This window comes from Diadema setosum, chromosome 7 (genome assembly GCF_964275005.1).
Source record: "Diadema setosum chromosome 7, eeDiaSeto1, whole genome shotgun sequence".
NCBI classification, from domain to species: Eukaryota; Metazoa; Echinodermata; class Echinoidea; order Diadematoida; family Diadematidae; genus Diadema; species Diadema setosum.
The window spans coordinates 15,726,788-15,748,553 of record NC_092691.1 but is presented as its reverse complement, the minus strand read 5'-3'; the positions used below and the strand labels follow the sequence as shown (position 1 = coordinate 15,748,553).

The window sequence follows — 21,766 nt, the reverse complement described above, 5'->3', positions numbered from 1 at the left end:
AGTCACATGCAAAGATATAATATACATGTTTATGCATATACATGACGAATGTTCTCGTGATAAAATTCAGCTGAACGTCATTGTAAATGGAAGTGCCGGAATAGCCATACGCGAGTGATGGTGGTCTCTTTCTTCTTGTCACAAACGCAACCTTCAACTTGCCAGATGGAGAAAAAAAAAGTCATTGGACACAATCACTGCGTTTAATGTTGTAGTTATCTGTGTCCAAGCATGTTGAGATAAGTTCTATGAATGGTCTACAAGTATATATATATTATACAAAACTATATATTTTCATTTATGTCGAAGTACAATTTTGACGCGGACGTTTCCCTTGTTTAAGTTTAATATCTATTTTAATATGAATGGGATATTAAATTCGATGATTTCATTCACCCAAGCTTGTCTGTGTTGCTGTTCATGTACAATATTTATTTCAGTTGAATAAATTCTCAGCCAAAACAAACACATATCATACATATATATATATATATATATATATATATATATATATATATATATTGGCAACAAATCTTACACCGGAAACGTAGTTTTACGTGTTGCCACCCCTTTATTATAGGTTATCCCACCCAATTTCATCAGATTTGCAATCGATCTAACGATGCGCTTATTCAAGTTCGAGTGAATCACTGAGATCGACATTCAAAAGGTAACTAGTTCATTCAATTTAATTTCATCAGCATGCGATTTCTTGAGTTTCTCACACAATGGTGTGAAAGGGGCATTCAAATTAAAAAGTGCAACGCATTCAAAGTCGCATCAGCACCGCCGTGGAGAGCGTTAAGGAATTCAAATTCACGATAAGACAAACAACTTCAAAGTATGGGCAGTCTTTTTCGTTGTTGCTTTTATTCGTTGTAGTAACTCACCTGCTTGAATATGTAAACGTAATAGGCCTATATCTTGAAATGTGATTTTTTTTTAACTCAATTTATACTAGCTAGTAATTCACTTTCAAACACAAACATTCACACTTTATTCATACACGACTTTAGCCGCTGCATGTTTAAACATCTCGAATACGGACAGAAATTGTAAGTGGATGAAGCATGACCTTGACAACCAGCGAAACTGGCGATATAACCCTCAAGTTGGTAAAATAGCTTATCTACAGCTGATCCGATTTCGGCATTATGTCATGGACACGGGAAACAAAGAAATGGAATCAAAATGGGATCAATATTTATTTGTGCGTATAGGACCCCTAAGATATTATGGGATATGGCTATTTCCTAAATATTACATCCATACTGTTAGGGATGAATTGAAAGTGACAGAAAGTTCGACAGGAAAGAAATAAATCCAGTACAATTAAGATAATTAAATGAGACTTACAAATGAAAATGAAATTGTATCATCAAATTGTATGACAGTGAAAAAAGCCCGTAGAAGTTGTGTATGTTGATTGAATTCGAACGTTCAAAGTGCAAAGTTGTATTCCTATAAATGAAATTGAAACTGGTATTTGGCACGAATTTGAACGTTTATCCAACGCGAAATTGAATTCTAGCTTTGAGTCGTTAAATTTAGTAAATATCTCTCAAAATGGAATGAAATAAAATCTAAAACGACTGACATGAAATGAAATTGAACCGTGAGAGTAGAGCAGTGACCAAAATCGCTTAAATTTGAACGCCTTTTCATTCGAATGCAAATCTGATGAAAATGGGCGGGAAAAACCTATATTAAGCTTTCGGGCTTCTCCCTTCGTCAGAATCGTGTGTCGACAGTGTGAGGATTGTGACGAGGTATGTGGGGGAGGGGAAGGGGTGTTCCGTGATAGGACTCATTCCCATTTAACTGTTTAATCTACTACAAACTACAAAACACCCCCTCCCCTTACACACAGATACACAACAGATCACAATCCTCACACTGACAACACACACGCTCATATTCAGCTGCAACACAGTATGTATATATAGACACGTTTTTGAAGTTATCATTTGCTTAAATGTATGCATTTCTGAATATGATACAGTGTATAATTAAAGTTATGTGCCGATATGTATATATTTGACTAAGTTTGATTTTACACTATGAATGATTTATGGCTGATATATTATTACTTATTGTTGTTGCATCTTGTCATTGCATTTGTCATGCCATGGCCTTTCATCAGGATCTTATACCTAGAGAACATATTGCAATGATAGTTGGCATGATGTGCCAGTATTATGATGCAATATTGTACAGTGCAATATCATATATTTTGTAAAATTGTACATTGTAATATGAATAATAATCTGATGAAATGCATGTATTGAATTTGCACAAATCAACGAAATACAGTGTACCTCTGGCGACACTTCGTGGCGGAGGCATAAAACATGGCTGACAATCATCCAGTACGCTACTGACGCATTGCCATTGAAGACCGACGTACACTAAGTGAGACGTCTGAAGGCAACAACGAATGTAGATATAATGTGTGACCCCAGAGGTCAGCCAGCTCGCCGAGTCGTGAGGAGATAACGAGGGAGAAATCTGAATAATAACCCGGACAATAGCCTTGATGTCGTTCTGAAGCATAACATCGTGGCGTTAGAGACTGGACCAGAGAGGGCTTCGAAGATTTTCTGGCCGATACAGCCCGACGCTGCCAACAGATTTTTTTAAGAGAACGGTCTTAAAAACCACACATTGATGCTAGAATGCCAGAGGAAATTGACAACATTATCTGAAGCTTTTTCCTCCATATTCCTCTTTCCCAAATCTGGTGGAGACCGTTCATTCTGCTTTCAAAACTCGGGTCAAGAGAATAATCGCTTGCCAGGAGTGGCATGGACGGGTGGATGACAGGGAGCAACGCAGGAGAAAGACATCAATCTTCATCAGTTGAGGCTGAACCTACTACCCTACTCATCGCTGGAAAAAAAAAAACGACTAGAAACGTCGATATGATGACTGGTATGCCTCCGTCATAATGCATGGTTCTCCCAATAGGTGCATAGTACTTCTTGGCAATGTGTGACGACAGTTTCACATAACTGGCAAATATATATATATGTATATATATATATATATATATATATATATATATATATATATATATATATATAGTGCGAAAGATAGTTCCCTTCCCAAACGTGCGCGGTGCCTCGTTGTGGGTAGCATATATACTGAAAGAAATTAGATCCTGAGGAAGGCCTGATGACTGGCCGAAAGCTTGACTGAATAAAAGGGAGACTCAAGATCGAGAGCAACGTCCGCCTCAGTCTAACTTCTTTCAGTATATATATATTTATATATATCCGAATCACATAATCATCATAAATGTGTTGAGTGTTAACTTTTCTTGAACTAGGCTTAATTGGATGAATGGCTATAATGTTTTAGAGAGCAGGTATTGGGGATTTAAGGGTTTTTACTTGACCTTTGACCCTTTTAACCATATTTCCACCGCCCCCCCCCCCCCTCGACGTTTCGCGTGATTATTCCGCAACGCGTGGTGCTCTCGCCGCGACATTTTATGACTTTTTTCTTACAACTATCGCGCAACTTTTGAGACCAAATTTGTCGGTCCCTGGCATACCGTTTTGAAGCCACGCCCCTTTGAACAAAATTCGTCGACCCAAAAACTGCTCAAAAACATGATTTTGTGTGCAAATCCAATGTAAATTGTGTTTTTGCAATTAATTCATATATAGATAGATATTTTTACTTTCAATGGCTGATTATGATTTATTTTAACCTGAATATGCTTTAGAAAGTTTCTGCGACAAATTCTAACGAAAAAAAAGTAACAAAACAAAGAAATACATAAGAAATTCAATAAACAATAACATATATAAGAATTAATTATGAAGCCGAATTTTTGCTTCAACATTATTGTTGAGGATATTAAAAAAAAAATATATGTTCACCAAAAATTAGAAGTCTTGGAGCTTTATTCGTTTGACTTATAGGCAAAAAGAATATATATATATATATATATATATATATATATTTGCATAAATTAGCAAAAAATTAATTAATACAAAATACATGAATTAGAATTTGAAAAATCTAACTATACAGTTTTGTAGATTACATTAGCCTCTACCTTAGTGCAAATTTTCGCGAGGATCGCGCGATCCACGACCGAGATATGAAGGGGGCCAAAAAGCCCCCCCCCCCATGGTTTCAAATCCCTCAAGAAACCCGGTGGGATTAGGGTTAAAAGTGTATGCATTGAGTAATCTTCAAGGTATGGAGAAAAGGTGTCATTTCAGCATTAAATAGTAAAATTTAATCATTTTCACGATGACCCTAAAATTTTCAGGAGAATCACTGTCAGGCAGTACATACATAAATATGTACTGAGTTTCACGACACCTTCAGCCACTTCCGAGATATGGAAAAGGAATTGAAATTTAGCATTTGCACTTGACCTTTGATCGTTTGGCCCAAAACTCTCCCAGAGAATCGCTATTGGGTAATGCATGTACTGACTGTATTCACAATGTTTCAAGAAAATACCTTCAGGCATTGCATACATTAGATTATGAGGATTTGACCTTGATCTTTTACCCTTGACCTTTCACCTCATGACCCCAAAATTCCCAAGAAAATCATTTCCAGTCAGTACATGCATGTATAATAAGTTCTATTTAGAAACCTTGAACCATTTCCGAGATATGGAGAAAAATGAAATTAGTAGAAAAGTGAGCAAAGAAAATGGGATTCCATCGGGAATCGGGGAAAATGAAATGTTTGCGTTTTCACTTGGCCTTTAACCTCATGGCTTAAAACTTTCTCTTGAAAATCTTTATAGATGTGTTCGTCCACACACAGATATACATGCCAAGTTTCAGTAGGATACCTCAAACGATATCTTAGTTACGCTGTCCACAAAATTGATTACGAGCGGACGGAAGGACGGACGGACAACCCGAAAATATAATGCCTTTGGCGACGCTTCGTGGCGGAAGCATTGAAAAATATGTGTGGTCAGTATAATAGGTACCGGCACAGCCAGACATTCTTTCCTCGAAGCGCGGTGACACAAAATATCGACTGATAGACTGGCAGACTTCACACAGAAGACCATGAATCAATAACTGAGATAGAGATATACATGTTTTTGAGATAATAAACAACAGAGATGGAAGATATGAGGCGATGGTGATAAAGATACAAACAGGATTGTGATATGTCACAGGATAAGTAAATAACATGTCCACGAGAAACAGAAAAGAACAAAATGAAAATGACGAAAACAACCATGGAAAAGAAAATAAAAGGAAATAAGTCTAAGAATACAGTGTATGTCATGAATTAACCAAAGGAAGCAGAAAAATGAATTGAAGGAAATGACAAGAAAAATATATGGATGAAAAAGAAGAATTTTTTTTTTTATATTTGATTGTAACTTGCATCTAGTTACGTTTGGTCATAGTGCGCATGTTCGATCACAATGTGTATGTCCACGCGGATACATCGCACAAAATAACGATAATAATAATAATAATAACAAATATCATACTTTTCTTTACTTTGATTCAAATAAGAATTTGAGGTAAAACAGCCAAGACTTCTTAATATGATTGCAGATATTTCAAATTCCACCGCACATTAACGAAATTATTTTCCTATTAATGCTTCTGATGGCTTAAAGGCATAATTTACCATTTGCAGATGAAACAAAAACCCAACATTAGTGCTTTAAAATAGATCTAAAATGTGAGTTAGGGATAGAAACAACCACTGTAAAAATTTGAATCCGTATAATCGATGTTAAGTATTATTAAGTACACAACATGTGAACAATAGTTATAATAAGAATGCTTCCAGACTAAACCGTATACAGTTATGGTTTATTAAGAAGCATGCTGATATCTCCCCATATTTTAGGCTTTATTGCAAAAATTTTATATGGTAGGATGTTTTGTGATACAACAGACCTACACATATGCATCAAATGTGATATCTTGAACATTATTGAAATCACTGCTCCCAAAGGTAAACTGGACCTTTAAAAACGAAATCGCGTGCTGTAAAACCAAATTGTTTGCTGTTTGTGTTAAACTAAATGACCGACAGACACAAAACCAATTTGCTTGACCACATTACGAATCTGATTGGCAAATGTTCTAAATTGACTGGGAAATCCTACATTTCAGGAGAATCATATTATTTATATCATCATTTGACAAATTATTGTATCATATTGCACTGTATGATATTGCACGCATTATATCATGGCATATCATGCCATCTAAAGTTTTATACTATGTTGTAATATGTTCTCTTGGTAAGTCCTGATGAAGGCCATGAAAAGCCGAAAGCTTGACTAGAGGGAAAAGTAGAGAGCAACGTCCGACTCAAACTTAATTTCTTTCGATGTACAATTGGCCATTTTCGCGATATTCAAACCCTTGTAAAATTGTCACCTGTGGGTGTTTATCACAGTTTCAGGTATCAGGTAATTTGGTAGCGGAGGGTTGTGCCTTTCAGAAAATATATACTTTGTATTGTTGTTACTGCATTTCTTTAAAAAATAATGCCTTAAAGCTGAAAAAATTGACAAAAATGCATATTTTATGAAAAAATCCCAGGATCAGACGTCGCAATTTTTGTTCTAATCCAATTCTACAGCTTTGTTTTTCCTTGTGAGTAAGCCCACATACTTCAACTATTTAATCAAGTACTTCTGCCATGAACGTGTGTATTATTCATCTTATCAGGAACTTTTGAATTCACTCATGTCTGAAAAAGAACGTCTCTGAATGAATGATCTTTTCCTTGACGCAAAAAATTCAGGATGAATATGAAAACATGTAAGGCCATATTTATTTAGTGTCTTATCCATACTACCATTCCATCAAAATTTGTGAGTGAGCTGTATCAAATAATCGCGTGGTGGCTCATTAAAGAAAATTATACTGAATAACCATCAGAGATGTTCGATTGGTCAATGGTGTCATCAATGAAAGTTGATTATGCTTGAGATAAAAACTGGTGATCAGTACGTCAGTGTGAGCCAGGCGACTATGATGATTGGCAACTTCAGCAGCATACTGTCCAGACAAATGAGTTCTGGTTGAAAATCCAAATTGGCGAATGTCTCTGATCAAAACGAATGTCTCTGATTGAAAATCTCTGAAGGGATATTCTTTACTTACTTTATTTGCGTGCTTATATTACGCACTGACGAGCCATCCTGGAATCGAGTCGGCACAATTCAACAACAGAAATGCCCACAAATCCTGTAAATGTGAGTAATAACAAAAACTTTCCTGGTGTTTGTGCCGATTTATAAGAATTATTATTCCGTAGATTTGCCAATTAGTATTCTCTGTGAACTTGTGTATTTTAATCTTTGGATTAGAAACAAATTAAAGAAGGATACACAATAAATATGTAAGATTCTGCATGAAGATCAAAGACCGCACGTCTCTGAGCAAAATGAAAAACGTCTCTGATAATTACTGTTTCATAAAATAAAGACATCCACTCTACAAATTATGAGAACATTAAAGTAAAATTAGCTCTGGATGGGTGCGGTTAGTATTACAGGAACAAGTAGAACAAGGATTACACGGGCGTGTTATAATATTAAGAAAAATGAAGCTTCCTGAAAGATGTTGAAAATATGTAGAAAAGTTTCAAATTTAAGGTTTTCTGTTGATTGAGCAAGTGTAAACACATTGCCTGGACAGAAACTATGTTTTATGACTAGTAATAGGTCAATAGTTCATAATTATAATGTAGTAGCCACTATAAATTACGCATTTTTTATTAGAGAAGCAGAAATGTAAGAAAAACAGGTTTAGGTCAGGGACGTTCTCTGAACAAATAGGATCTGTTCTCAAACCAATATTAATGACCCATCATGGCGAATTGCTGCCTACGTTTGTAGCACATAGGTTCCTCAATCAAAATATATTGCCATTATCTTGTAAAAATCAAACCCATTGAGTACTGATAAGCAAAGATGTTTACGTCAGAGACGTTATACGGGACGTTTTACATATTTTCAACTGCTACAATTAGGAGTAGATCTATCATTATTCCACAGTAGATGGCCCTCGTATACAAACATTGTTCTAGGTAATTTGCGCAATGTAAAAACAATGTTGATTTTATAATTTTGATCAGAGACGTTCATTTTGTGCTTACATTGCTCTTCTAGTGCATGGCAAGTTAATTTCAATATCATTTTCACTCTATTTTTTTTTCTTACAGCAAGATGGGAAGACCGGATGGATTTTAGACACTCCGAATATTAGAATTTCTTCCTGTTAAGTATCTTAAGTCTCAGTCATGTTCATGGAGCCTACAAGTTCCAGACCACGGTCGTGGTACTGGCAAGACTGGACGGACATCTTGGAGGTGCCATCTGTTTACAAAATAATGACTTTCCCACCCCGGTTTCAGATCGCAAGCGACACAGTCGGTACTATGCACTGATTGAGGACATTGAATACCAAATGGAGGAGAAATTCAGTTTTTTGAGCCTGTGAAATTTGAAGCTTACACGCTAAGAAGTAAAGGTTCAAATTTGCACCCAATTTGAAACAATGGCAGCACACCTGCAGGGCACACTTGCACCCTTAATTATGCTTAATTGCACCCTAACTTTAACTGCCTTTTTGAATTTTTGCTGATTTCTGCAAATAAGGTTCTGTACAGTGGATAAGAATAATATGCAAATGAGTGAGCTAACCATGTCATAACCTCACCATTTTCCATTGATCGTGTACACCCCCCCCCCCCCGAAAATGTAATGTTTCTGGCATTGAAATCTGAAACATAATACTATTCCTGGTTAATTACCTTCGAAATAGTGATCAGTTAGTTATACCCGGTTTTAAGCCTGGAGCATCAATGTTAGAATGAAAAACTGAAAATTTAAAAAATGTTATGTACAAATGTTATGGCAAGTTGTGACGGGATAACATGCTCATTTTGCCATTTGCAGATTCATAATAACCATTCAAAAACTGTTTACTGAAAAACTAGCGAAACTTCAAAATGTCATAACTTCCTCATTTCTGTTGAGCCCGTAGGATTTTCTTTCTTATCAGCGAATAACTTTATACATTTGGGCTGAATTTCCCCTGTAATGAAGGCTTTTTCCTTTGGAAGTAAGGTGAGATATTCTAGTGATGTTTTTGAGGTTTGTAAGCCAAATACATGAGAAAAGGAAAAATAATAATGTCTGTGATGAAACAAGAAAATGTCTATTAAGAATGTCCCTTACCTAGTTTCTTCTAAAACATTATGTATCGCCTTTGCGTTGAAGGAAGAAGGATTAATAATCCCCTAACGATGTCACAGATAAAATGTGATACCGTGATATTATCATTGTCAACCTCTTGAAAGAGGTTTTCAGTTCACTTTTGGTCAACAAACAGTTGGTATACCACACTGTTGATATTCTTTTGAGTTTGGTGTTGTGGCAAGTGCATTACATTGTTTACAATTCATATCTGCCATAGTATACCAAAAAAAAAATCGTAGCGAAATTTGATGCTTCTAGGATAAGCAAAGATTAATTACAGCTTTCTGAGACTACATCATAACAGTGGACCAGGTCCGGTCCCTAATGAAAATCCAAACTGGCCTGACATATTAGGCTAAGGGGTCAAATTAAATTAGTATCAATAAATTCGTGTTTACCTTTGTTATAGATTGGACTACATTTGAAAGCAAACATATACAAAATTGATAGCGTGTGGGCACACCTGCATATACACCTGATGGTAAAATGCAAAGTAGTGGTCATCATTAAAAAAAAAAAACAAACAAACAATTCTTGACATTTAGGCCTAGGTAAATGATTTTTCAATGAATGTGGAATGTCGAGTTACGAGCATCTTTTAAAATTGGGAACTTGATGTTTAATTTTAGTGATAACTTACAGCCGAAACGTCCCTGATGGAAAAGCAAATGTCTCTAATATAAATGAATAATTAGGTAAAGTAGTTAAAATTGCAAGTCTTTCATGTAATTTTGTTGGCTGTCATTCAAAAATGTTGTAAGATCTGAATAATATAATTATCAAGAACAGGCTTGTTGTTGATTTTCGGTGCAGAAATCGAAATTCTTCTTACAGTTTGGAGATTTGTAGTTACAATCAGTTAGTATGAAAAATAATTCGAGTTGAAATTACTATTCTGAATTGTTGACAAAAGATTAACATGTGTTGAATAAAGGAATAATGTTGTTTGCTCACAAAACTCTTAATTATGGATCAAAGGACATCATTTGTATTGCCTATATCGGAGGAACGTCTATGAGTGAAAACAGAACGTCTCTGATCAAAACATGGCTTACTTCCGGCATCTGCATAGGGCTTTTATGGTGATTTGATCAAACGAAATGCACTCAATTCATTATTAGTATCTACTGAACATTAACAATTAAACAAATGCGACCCCTGCTACATGTTTTGTTCAAATGAGATGAAAGTGAAGATAAGAATATGAAAATCTCTGTTTAAATGACAAAAATTTAATTTTTTTCTTTAACTTCCATGTGTATTAGCTTTTGTAAACTTCGCAGGAGGTAAACAATATTTTAGGAACAAATTAACACAGTCTTCGAAAGTATGAGCAAAATTAAATTATCTTCATTTGAATATTTTTTTCACATTTCATTTGAATTTTCAATAAAACAATGTTTATTCTAGTCAGAGACGTTCGCCAATATGTCACAGCTATATTTAACCTTGGATAAAAACAACACCCTTGGAGATATCCCAGTATAATTGGGTTTGCAAGAAAGCTGACATCAATGACATTTCACTGAGATATGTTTATATCAGTGAGTCACATGTTTTAATTTTGACCCCTGATTTGCCCAATTGTACATCGTTCAACGTTTTCACCCATATATATATACATAAGATGAAAAAGTAGAGTGGCAATGCATTTTGACAGTCCAACAGTGCTATTTATTCAGACTAAATTTTACACGATACGTTCGTCTTCCTCAGGGTCGACAATGACAATTGTCAACCCTGAGAAAGAATTGTCATTGTCATTGGGAATTGTCATTGTCGACCCTGAGGAAGACGAATGTATAGTCGAAAATTTGGTCTGAATAAATAGCACTGTTGGACTGTCAAAATGCATTGCCACTCTACTTTTTCATCTTTTCTACACTTGTACCAACACGCGAACTACAAGTATCATTATGTATACATATACACTGGTGCTGTACATGGTCGGGACCCCTTCTCCCACTCTGTCTCTCTCTGTGTATATATATATATGTATATACATATTATATATATATATATATATATATATATATATATACATATATATATATATATATATATATATACATATATATATATATACATATATATATATACATATATATACATATATATATATATATATATTATTGGAGCCGTCAAGCCGATCCATTGCGCCACATAAGCACAGAAGCACACCACTTTGCCAGCCTGCCTGAAGATCGCCATCACCGTGAAACCGCCGGTAGCAGACAAGGCAACAAAACGCAGGTAGGCCTATATATAATTATATTCATGTATTATGCCGAAGTTTCATCTTGACGAGGACGTTTCCTTTGTTTAAATTCAATATCTTTTCTATTGGAATGAGATTTTTTTTATAAAAGAAATAAAATCTTTTGTTTCTTTGTTTCAATAATATGAAGCGTTTTTATGCTAATTCAGGTCCTCGTGACATATATAGGACATATAAGTACAAATATTTATGTGGGTGACACCCATAAACACTAACGGACCATGAGAGAAGACAGACAAAATTAGTGTTAATAAATCTTCTTATTTCTGCTTCAATATTAGTTTCCTCTGAATATTTTGCATGTACTCGTATTTTTATATTATACCTATACGTTATAACACTATTTAACTCTACCCATGTTACCACACCCGCTATTGCATAGTTCCATCGCCATAGTAGCCTTTTCCACATGTTCTTACCCTTAGTACATTCATTTGTGCTGAGAATTGACATTAATGTAATAATCATATCTATAAATAACCCTGGACTGAATAGATCTGATAGACATAAATATACGTCAATTACTATAGGTTTTCCCACCCGATTTCATCAGATTTGCATTCGATTTAATGAAAAGGCGTTCAAATTCAAGCTATTTTGGTCACTGCTCCACTGTCATGGCTTCTTTTAGTTCTTTTAGAATTCATTTTTTTTCATGTCATTCTCTTTTAGATTCTATTTCATTCAATTAGGAGTTCATAAAATTTAAAGACTCAAAGTTTGCATTCAGTTTCGCGCTAGTTGGATAGACGTTCAATTTCGTCCCATGCACCAATTTCAATTTCCTTACATAGGAACACAACTTCGCACTTTGAACGTTCGAATTCAATGAAACATAAACAAGTTACTACGCGTTTCTGTGGGTGCCTTTTTTTTTAAGTGGCACCAGAAATATTTTTGGCATCCCCTCCCCCTTTCGGAATTCCTAGATCCACCCCTAATTTCATCAGTAAATCTAAATAATATCGTATGCATTTCTTTCCTGTCAACCTTTCTTCAATTTTTCAATTTATCCCCTATAACAGTATGGGTGTAACATTTATCGAAAGGCCATACCTCAGAATTTCTTGTTATGTCCACATCCCTATTTACATTTTTATTCCATTCCTACCTTCCCCGTGTCCATATCATAAGTTGCCACAATCGGCTCAGCTGTACACCTGTTTAATCCAAGGGCATCGCCATTGTTATAGACTTGACGATTGTCAAATGCTTTACCCACCAATTCTGTCCCATATTCGAGATATTTATATGTGCCCTGCTGTTGCAGCGGCTAAAGTCGTGTACGAATACATAAATGTCCATGTAGATGGCATGTATGTGTTTGAAAGTGGAGTTATACGAGCTAATAGCTAGTATGAGGCAAAAGTCACGTTTCAAGGTATATTAAGTTTGCATATTCAAGCAGAAAGATGAGTAGGGCCCTAACTACAAAGATAAGCAACAACGAAAAACACTGCGTAGTTGTTGTAAATGTTTGCCTTTTCGCAACTGAATCGTCACGGCGGTGCCGAAGCGACTTTGAATGCATTGCACGTGCATTTTTAATTTGAACGCCCTTTTTACACGTTTATTTGAGAAACTCATGAAATCGCATGCCGATAAATTTGAATTGAATGAACTAGTTACCTTTTTAAATGTTGATCTCGGTGGTCATTCAAATTCACTCAAACTTGAATGATCGCATCGTTAAATCGAATGCAAATCTGATAAAATTGTGTGGGAAAATCTATAGCACTCTCACATCAGAGGTAATTATTAACAAACTCCAAACTGACCGGTTACCATTGGTGATCGAGGAAATTGCGATAGAAGAACGCGACGTCGAGCAGTATAACTGCATTATTTGTAATATAAGGTATATATACACACTGTATAAATAATAATGAAGAGAGAGTGATAAATGGTAAGAAGCTCATTAAGGAGATGTCAACTTTGTTCACGTAACATAGCTTATTGGAAATTATTATGAATGACATAAAAAATGGTATCCCCTTTAATGTCGTCAAAGTTCATTTAAAACTCAAGTTATGGCAACAAACACATTTCGCATGGCAGAAAACAAAGATAAGGATGTAATTAAACACTCAAAATATAACCTCCCCGCATGTAAGTCGTAGCCCTGGTTGCAGACGTACCAAGGCCGGCCAATATGGCTACTACGATATTAAAGCTACTTTTGACAGCATTACAGGCTTAAATTCTGCCTTCACACATGTTCACTAAAGTCTTGCTCCCCGGACATTATTTTAGTTGAAAATATTTTAGTTCATTTTATAATAATGTCATGAAACAAAAGAGAGAAGAGTAAATGAGGCAGAAAATAATATGATATTTTTGCCATTATTATTCTCGCTCTTTATCACAGCTGTCAAGGTTATTTGTGCATTTCTATTAATTTGTTTCGCTGCACTTAACACCAGTGTCGTTGGGAAGTAAGTGACAATGTAGTAAATATATAAGAAACTAAACTATTCTCCCATTACAATGTTTGAATCAGCTTTTAGCGTTGTTCTCAAATGTCATCAACACATTACAATAAATAAGCTGTTCCCAGAAAAATCAGGGGAAAAAAACAATCAGGATCGATAAACAAAAGCGAGAACACGTATTTTTGGATATCACTGGGGAACAGTGATATTCGAGTTTGATCTATAGTCTAACTGATTATCAAGGGACACGAAATCGATTACATAAATGTGGATGAAATATTTAAAACTGATCAGAATCGCTGAAGCTTCGCAAACTAGGGCAAAGCATGAAGGTTTAAGAGATGGAGTCACAACAGTCTTATTTCCTTTGTTCCCATGTTTGATGCTGCCAATCAAAAATATTTGAAAATATTTGTCAAATTGGAGCTGCCACACAGATATGAAGACAACTGACTCATGTCTCGCAGCATAATGACCAGCCACTCTCTAAGGAAGGTACGTCTTCATGATGGAAATTACTTTTCGCCGTCCCTTCTTATACATGTTATCAGAGATGAGCTGCTGTACCCACTGGTACAGACATGGGGATGCGCGAATAAAAATTGCGTAAACATTGATGAAATAAACATCAAAATTACTTGACTTCACATGTCCCTACACTTATCTGACATACGTAAAGAACTATTTTTGGAGATCATGCCATATCAGTTTCATTTGTCAGAAGTGATCAGGAAATAGAAAAAATCGGCTTGCCAATAAGGGTGCATTTTCAAATATTTTCACAACATATTTCTGGACGGGATTTACTTTTTTTCATATGATTTATCATTAGGTGAAATTTCATTTTCATTTTTTTTTGATAAATAAGCAAGCAAAATATAGCCTATATTATGTTAGCGTTCAACATGAATTTTCATAGAAGGAGCTATTGCTCAGAAAGACGGCGGCATTGAACCCCACCATCAAAGACATGAATGAACCTGTGGAATTCTTTTGTCCATCCATAGAGAACTGACAGCTGTTTAAATAACTACAGCCTGGAACTCCCAACTCTTGAAACTCCTTGGGCACCTACCACACACATGGACTATGAACGGAGGTTTTACTTTGATCCCATCATCACCACTGCCACCTGATTATGTGCATCTTAATGAGTACAGCCAGATGTTTGGACAATGACGATTGTGTAATCGTGTATCGTCACTGACAAAAGAACCGTTTCCCTCATTTCGGTCCCATTTGGCTGAGGTGCCTTTTCAGACTCAACTGCCTTTGAATAAACACCAATGATGGGGAGCAGCAAACCTCAAACAAGAACAATTTAGCGTCACAAAATTGGTAATACAGTATTGAAGCGGACACTTGCGGCCACGCATGTGACGTCACTGAACGGTAAGACAAGAACGTCGTCTACAGTTATTGTAGTCCAGATACTGGCCGATTTTAATCGTCCGCATTCCCCACACTAATACACGCATACATGCATGTACTCCACACTAAACGCACCAAACCGTTGATCGCGACACTCCACCAATTGGCTCCCCGAAAATGTGTATTTAGGATCGGCAATTTTGTGTAATTCTGACGCTATCAACGTCCGTGGTAGGCACATTACTATGAATACAGCCCAGGAAGTGGACTACTGTGAACTGTCCATGTTCCTCTGAAACAATGTAGAAAAATAGATTACAAGGCACAGTCCATCTGCCTAAATATTTTTTTTTCTTGTAAAGTACTTGCATGTCACAAATGAAATTGTTTTAGCCATTATTTCGTAACAAACACTAAAACTGCAAGTGCGTTTTCTTGATTTATGAGAGTTATTCTCTTCTACGTATGTAGTTTTTAGATTACTCAAGCGTCGTATTGTTTTTATTCAGGCTGGTGTCGGTGGACAAGACTACCGTAGATCAAAGCACAAAACATGTTCAAAATATTTTGGGACGCTTTTGACAGAAACAGGTGCATTAATTAACGAGCGATTAATGTCCATGCGTGTAATAGGTCTATGACAGGACATTCACACCAGCATCCAAGACCCCGTTTACAGTGCGAGGCTCGGCCGCGGCCGAGCCCGCCTTCATTTCGGTATAAACGCGCAAAAGGCCAAATGCGGGGCCAAAATTGGCCGCGCATTTGGCCTCGCTCTGGAGGTGGTCTCGGCCGCGGCTCGGCCGCGGCCGAGCCCCGCTATTCTCAGTGTAAACGCAAAGTGGGCCAAATACGCGGCCAATTTTAGTCTGGCTTCCAAACCCTCTGCCCGTAATATTTCGCTATTCAGGATATTAAAGGACAAGTTCACCTTCATAAACATAAGGATTGAGAGAATGCAGCAATATTAGTAGAACAAAACAGTGAAAGTTTGGGGAAAATTGGACAATCGATGCAAAAGTTATGAATTCTTAAAATTTTTGTGTTGGAACCGCTGGATGAGGAGACTACTACAGCTTGTGAGTCATATGCGTACAACAGTATAAAGAAAATGTAAAGAAAATTCAACATATTTTCACTTTTTTCGCATAATAAAAGAGCACTTGACTTGCCTCTTTCTAAAGGCAGGGGGAATGATATTACCCCTAACATATGTCGGTAACGAGTCAAGGGAATGTGTACTTTTTTCAAAAGATGAAATTTTGTGAAATTCTCTTTGTATTTTCCTTATATTGTTGTACGCATATGACATCTAAGTTATTCATACAATGCAGTAGTCTTCTCATCCAGTGGTTACTGCATTAAAACTTCAAAAATTCATAACTTTTGAACGGATTGTCCGATTTTCCTCAAACTTTCAATGATGTGTTCTGCTAATATTGCTACATTCTCTCAATCCTTATGTTTATGAAGGTGAACTTGTCCTTTAACCCCCTCAACGTCGAAAACTAATATAGTTTTAGACCCCGTTTACAGTGCGAGGCTCGGCCGCGGCCGAGCCGCGGCCGAGCCCAGCCCCGCTTCAGTGTAAACGCGCAAAAGGCCAAATGCGAGGCCAAAATTGGCCTCGCATTTGGCCTCGCTCTGGAGGTGGTCTCGGCCGCGGCCGACCCGCGGCCGAGCCCGGCCTCTTCTTGGTGTAAACGCAAACTGGGCCAAATGCGCGGCCAATTGCGCGGCCAATTCTAGTCAGGCTTCCAAACCCTCTGCCTGTATCTTTCGCTATTCAGGATATCAACCCCCTCAACGTCGAAAACTAGTATAGTTTAAGGTGGTTTTGTCCTGCAAAGGATTTTTTCCTTCGGCAAAGGCCTTTGCCCGAACGGCGACTTCGTCGCCACGGAATTCATTTGGCAAAGGGTCTGAAAACCAGACAATACCAAATTGCGTTTGTTTACAAGCAGAGCGCCACTACGACAAAATATTGAAAGGTTTGAATCAAAAGCGCGGCCGAGCCCAGCAGTGTAAACGGACAAAATTGCGAGGCTCGGCCGCGCAATTGAGGCCGGACTCGGCCGCGGCCGAGCCGCGGCCGAGCCCGGCCCCGCACTGTAAACGGGGTCTAACTCTTTATGTGCAACGTTCGCACGTCCGACTCAGTCGACGGAGTGCCAACTTCGCATATTCTGCTCAACAAACAAAGCCGCCAAAATCGATCGATAAATTGCTAATCCCTCGGTACAATGAAAGCGTTTTTCGCGCTTTTGTTCCTCTCACATACGGCTTGACTACCAAGCGGTGTTCCAAATTAGATTAGCGTGTACATTCTAAGTTTCTGTCACGGTTTTATGTGCAAAAGTCATGCCTTCACAGTACTTAATGTAGCAAACTGGTCATTCAAAAGAAAAAATGAAAATAGATTTGTCATACAATTCAGTTAGCAAAGTTAGGCATTCCTCTAAACTTTGCTCACTATTATGTCCAGCTCAACAGAAATTTGTAGATGTTATACAAATTGGAAAAACAAAATTCTTTCTCAAAGCATGTCTACCTTCGTGTCCCAGAATAACGTGGCAAACAGGGGGTTTCCACCATGGCACATAAAGAGTTAAGGTGGTTTTGTCCTGCAAAGGATTTTTCCTTCGGCAAAGGCCTTTGCCGGAACGGCGATTTCGTCGCCACGGAATCCAGTTGGCAAAGGGTCTGGAAACCAGGCTATACCAAATTGCGTTTGTTTACAAGCAGAGCGCCACTACGACAAAATATTTAAAGGTTTGAATTTAAAGCGTGGCCGAGCCCGGCAGTGTAAACGGACAAAATTGTGGGGTTCGGCCCCGCAATTGACGATTGAGGCTGGGCTCGGCCGCAACTCGGCCGCGGCTCGGCCGCGGCTCGGCCCAGCCCCGCACTGTAAACGGGGTCTTAGCTATGTTGCGCACTTTAATAATTAAACCCCCAGTCAGAGTGGATATTGAGAGCATGGTGTTCTGTTTCGGACACACTTTTATTTCGAGTACTGACCAAAGCATTTCTTTTAAAGTGTGATTTAAGTTAATCATTTCGGTATGTCTATTTGGACAGTTACGGGGCCTGTCAACACTCCAGTCACTGTAAGTGTGGTCCGTTACACTCCTTGGTCTTGCACACTTTCAGATGGCTCCTAACTAGCTCAAGATGGACACGTGTGAGATCGCTCCAGTCTATATTCTGCTGTTAAAACACGTCAGTGCCTTTCGATTTGATTTACACGAGCCAAGGTCCCTACTGAGGACTGTTGTTGAGTTGCACAGTCTTCCTGACATCACCTGTAAGGCGCGCAGGCGGTACAGCAACGGTCCCGGAAATGAGCCTCACGGCAGCTGTCCATTACGACTACCAAATGGCACACGGTGGAACTCAGATCATCTCGGCAGGCTTAAGAGGTACAAAGACAGAAGTATAAAGAGAGGGAGAGAGGGATTGAGAGAGTGCGTGGGGATATTAATTTGAATCACATTTATGTTTGATCACGATCAATATTCCGATTGTTTTTCGACATCTGACTTTTCGTAAGTTCAAAAAGCTAGCCATGTCTTCTGGTTATCGTGTTCTTCAACTACATCAAATTCTTCAACCTCCTCATCGCCAAACACAAACACGTGGGCATGCTAAGGGAATTATGGCTAGACTTCAGCCTGACAGAGCCGCATGAACATGTAGAGGTATTGGATAAAGTGACGTAAGTCAATTAGTAAGCCTTCTGCTTGTAGGACAGGAACATCAAAAATGGTCGTACCTACTGGTTCGCTTGGAAAGCGTACCATAGTGGGGCTTAAGGTTCACGGTAAAGGAACACCACAATGAAGCAAGTGATAAACTGGAAATTGCGTTGTGAAGGCATCGGACTTCATATAACTGAAGCTCGACGGAATACAGGCCACGACAAGGAAATTATGCTGATATTTTCAGCCTTAAGAGGCACAAATAGAGTTCAATTGCAAAGGCGATTACAGCAAGGAAGTTAAAAAGCGATTGAATACACACAAGAAATCAGAGAAAGTTTGTTTGTTTGTTTGTTTTTGCACAATCAAAGGCGTCCAATGCTACAAGGTTAAGGCTGTTCTGATTATAGCACATTTCACTCGCGGCGTCTTTCATAATAGTTTGTCTGAAAGAGGTGACGGTCGTTATTCCAAAGGTTCGTTGATCCAAAAAAAAAAAAAAGTAGATGACCTACATGTTCATTGGAAAATGCAATAGGTTCACTAAGCCGAACATCTGCGGCGTTGTTTCGACGGTTTGTTATTCCAAAGGTTCGTCAATCTGAAAAGAAGTTGGGCATATAACGAACCTTCGGAATTACGACCATCGTTTCATTTTCGGATTAACGAACCTTCGGAATAACAAACTTTACTTCATTTTTGGATTACTGAACCTTCGGAATAACGAACTGTAACCGTCTGAACGATATGTGTGGGACTGTCGTAAATACAAGATTAATTTTCAGTCCTCTTTCATGTATCTTACAAGAATATTGACATTACCATCTACAGATAAATCTGTAGATGAATATCACGCAAAGAACGGAAAAGTCGCCTGACTTCACTTGACCAGCACTCTTCATTGCATGTAATCACTTTTATTTTACTTGCACTCATGCAAATGAACATCTTGAGTTTAAGAATTAGTAGATCTTACTTGTCATCATAGACTTTGAAGAACAAATCTCTTGAGACAATGGGCCGCACGCATAAAAACCAGCTATTGCTTGTGCTAGCCTTTTGCTTGAATCCGTATATGTAACAACAAGCAATTGCTTGGGAGCAAAGGCTTTTTCTAGCAAACACAAGCAATTGCTTAAAAACGTATGCAAAACCCGACATTTTGCTTGTTCTTGCTAGAAATTGCTTAAGTTTTGTAAAACGAGATTGTGCTTTTGGCGAACTGGAATGTTCACGTTTAAGCATCAATTTCATAATTATCCATAAAAGAAAGACTAAAGTTGCAAAGGAGCGGTATGAATTACAGGAATACAAGTATACAAGAAATTCCTCCCAAGATGTATAAAAAAACTTTTGCCGTTTTAACAAGGGGAATGTCCAAGGGTTAGCACGCAAAATGTGATGAGCAACGGGTAGGATGTCTGATATCTATGGAGAGCAAGCAAACCTCTCTCTACGTGCGGACCTGGCTGATCCGGGCTACTATAAGCAACAGTTTGTTTGATTTGATAGATACTTTATTTTCTGAAAATGAACATACATAAGTTACATAATCATGAACATGTAGGAAATATACAAAGTAAATTCAACACAGAGTCGTTTGACTTGCATAAACAACGATATGAAAGAAAATCAATGATATGATATACAGTATGCATGTCTATGCAGCAGTGATTACAATAATTGTAGTTAAGAAACGATTATGCAGAAGGCCGCCATTATAAGCATTGCTTGAAAAGATGGCCGGCCCGAGGAAAAGATAGGGACGTACTAGATTCGTAACAATACAAATTCTGCTGCGAAGATAGCAGGGGAAAATAAACTATGATGTGTGATGGTGGTGAATGTGCGTGCAGGTGCGTGAATGTGCGTGCAGGTGCTTGGAAGTGCGCAAGGGCAGATATGCTGGAATTTAGAATAATTAAATTGGTTTGCTGGAAGAGGGGACGATATGCGATGTTGCTATCGGGAGACCAACATTAGTCATTTAAATTGTTTGTTTTTAGTTCGTATTTGAGCTATACTGTAATAAATTCTACTTCTTTAAGTTTGCTTTGAATGAAAACAAGGAGGCACACTGTTTCAACTCCTCAGGAAGAGTGTTCCATGTATCCGGACCGTGATGTCTAATCGACTTTCGAGCAAGTTAAAGCTTTGGATTGCTTAAATGAAAATCATGGGAACGACGGGTGGGGTATGAGTGACTATGGTCATTGGTTACTAGGGCATTATGAAAAAAAAATGGTAATAAATTTCGAGTGTGTTTATACATAAATATAGCAGTTAGGTATAAATGTATATCATGAGCTTTCAAAGTTTTTAGGCGATAAAATATGGGATCAGTGTGAGCCAAAAAATTTGAATGTGTGCATATACGAAGAGCCTTTTTCTGGAGAAGAAAAATTGTGTTCAATTTAGTTTTGCTGCAGATGCCCCATACGATATTGCAGTACATTTCATATGGTAGAAATAAAATGTTGTATAACATTATTAAGGTTTGATCATTAATTAAGTATTTTATTCTTCTTAAAACACCAGTTGCTTTAGATATTGCTGTTGTAATATTCTGGACATGAGTATTCCAAGTTAGATTGCTATCTAGGGTCACTCCTAGGAACTTGGTTGAATGTTTCTCAACAATGTTTGTATTATCAATAGAAGTACTTTGAGGAAGGGTGGGTTGGGATTGAAGCGTATGAAAGTGTATAAAACATGTCTTATCAATATTCAATAACAGTTTGTTACTTCTAAACCA

At 37.5% G+C, this 21,766-nt stretch overlaps 1 protein-coding gene across 1 annotated transcript in view; it reads right to left on the bottom strand.

Moving 5' to 3' along the window:
- Positions 1–18,295: 18,295 nt before the first annotated feature.
- LOC140231077 (A disintegrin and metalloproteinase with thrombospondin motifs 7-like) overlaps positions 18,296–21,766 on the bottom strand; it is a 94,382-nt gene continuing 90,911 nt past the window's right edge. Inside the window, exon 15 of the mRNA XM_072311228.1 lies at positions 18,296–18,724. Coding sequence (XP_072167329.1) covers positions 18,612–18,724 — 113 coding nt within the window. The 3' untranslated portion in view covers positions 18,296–18,611. The remainder of the gene's footprint in view (positions 18,725–21,766) is intronic.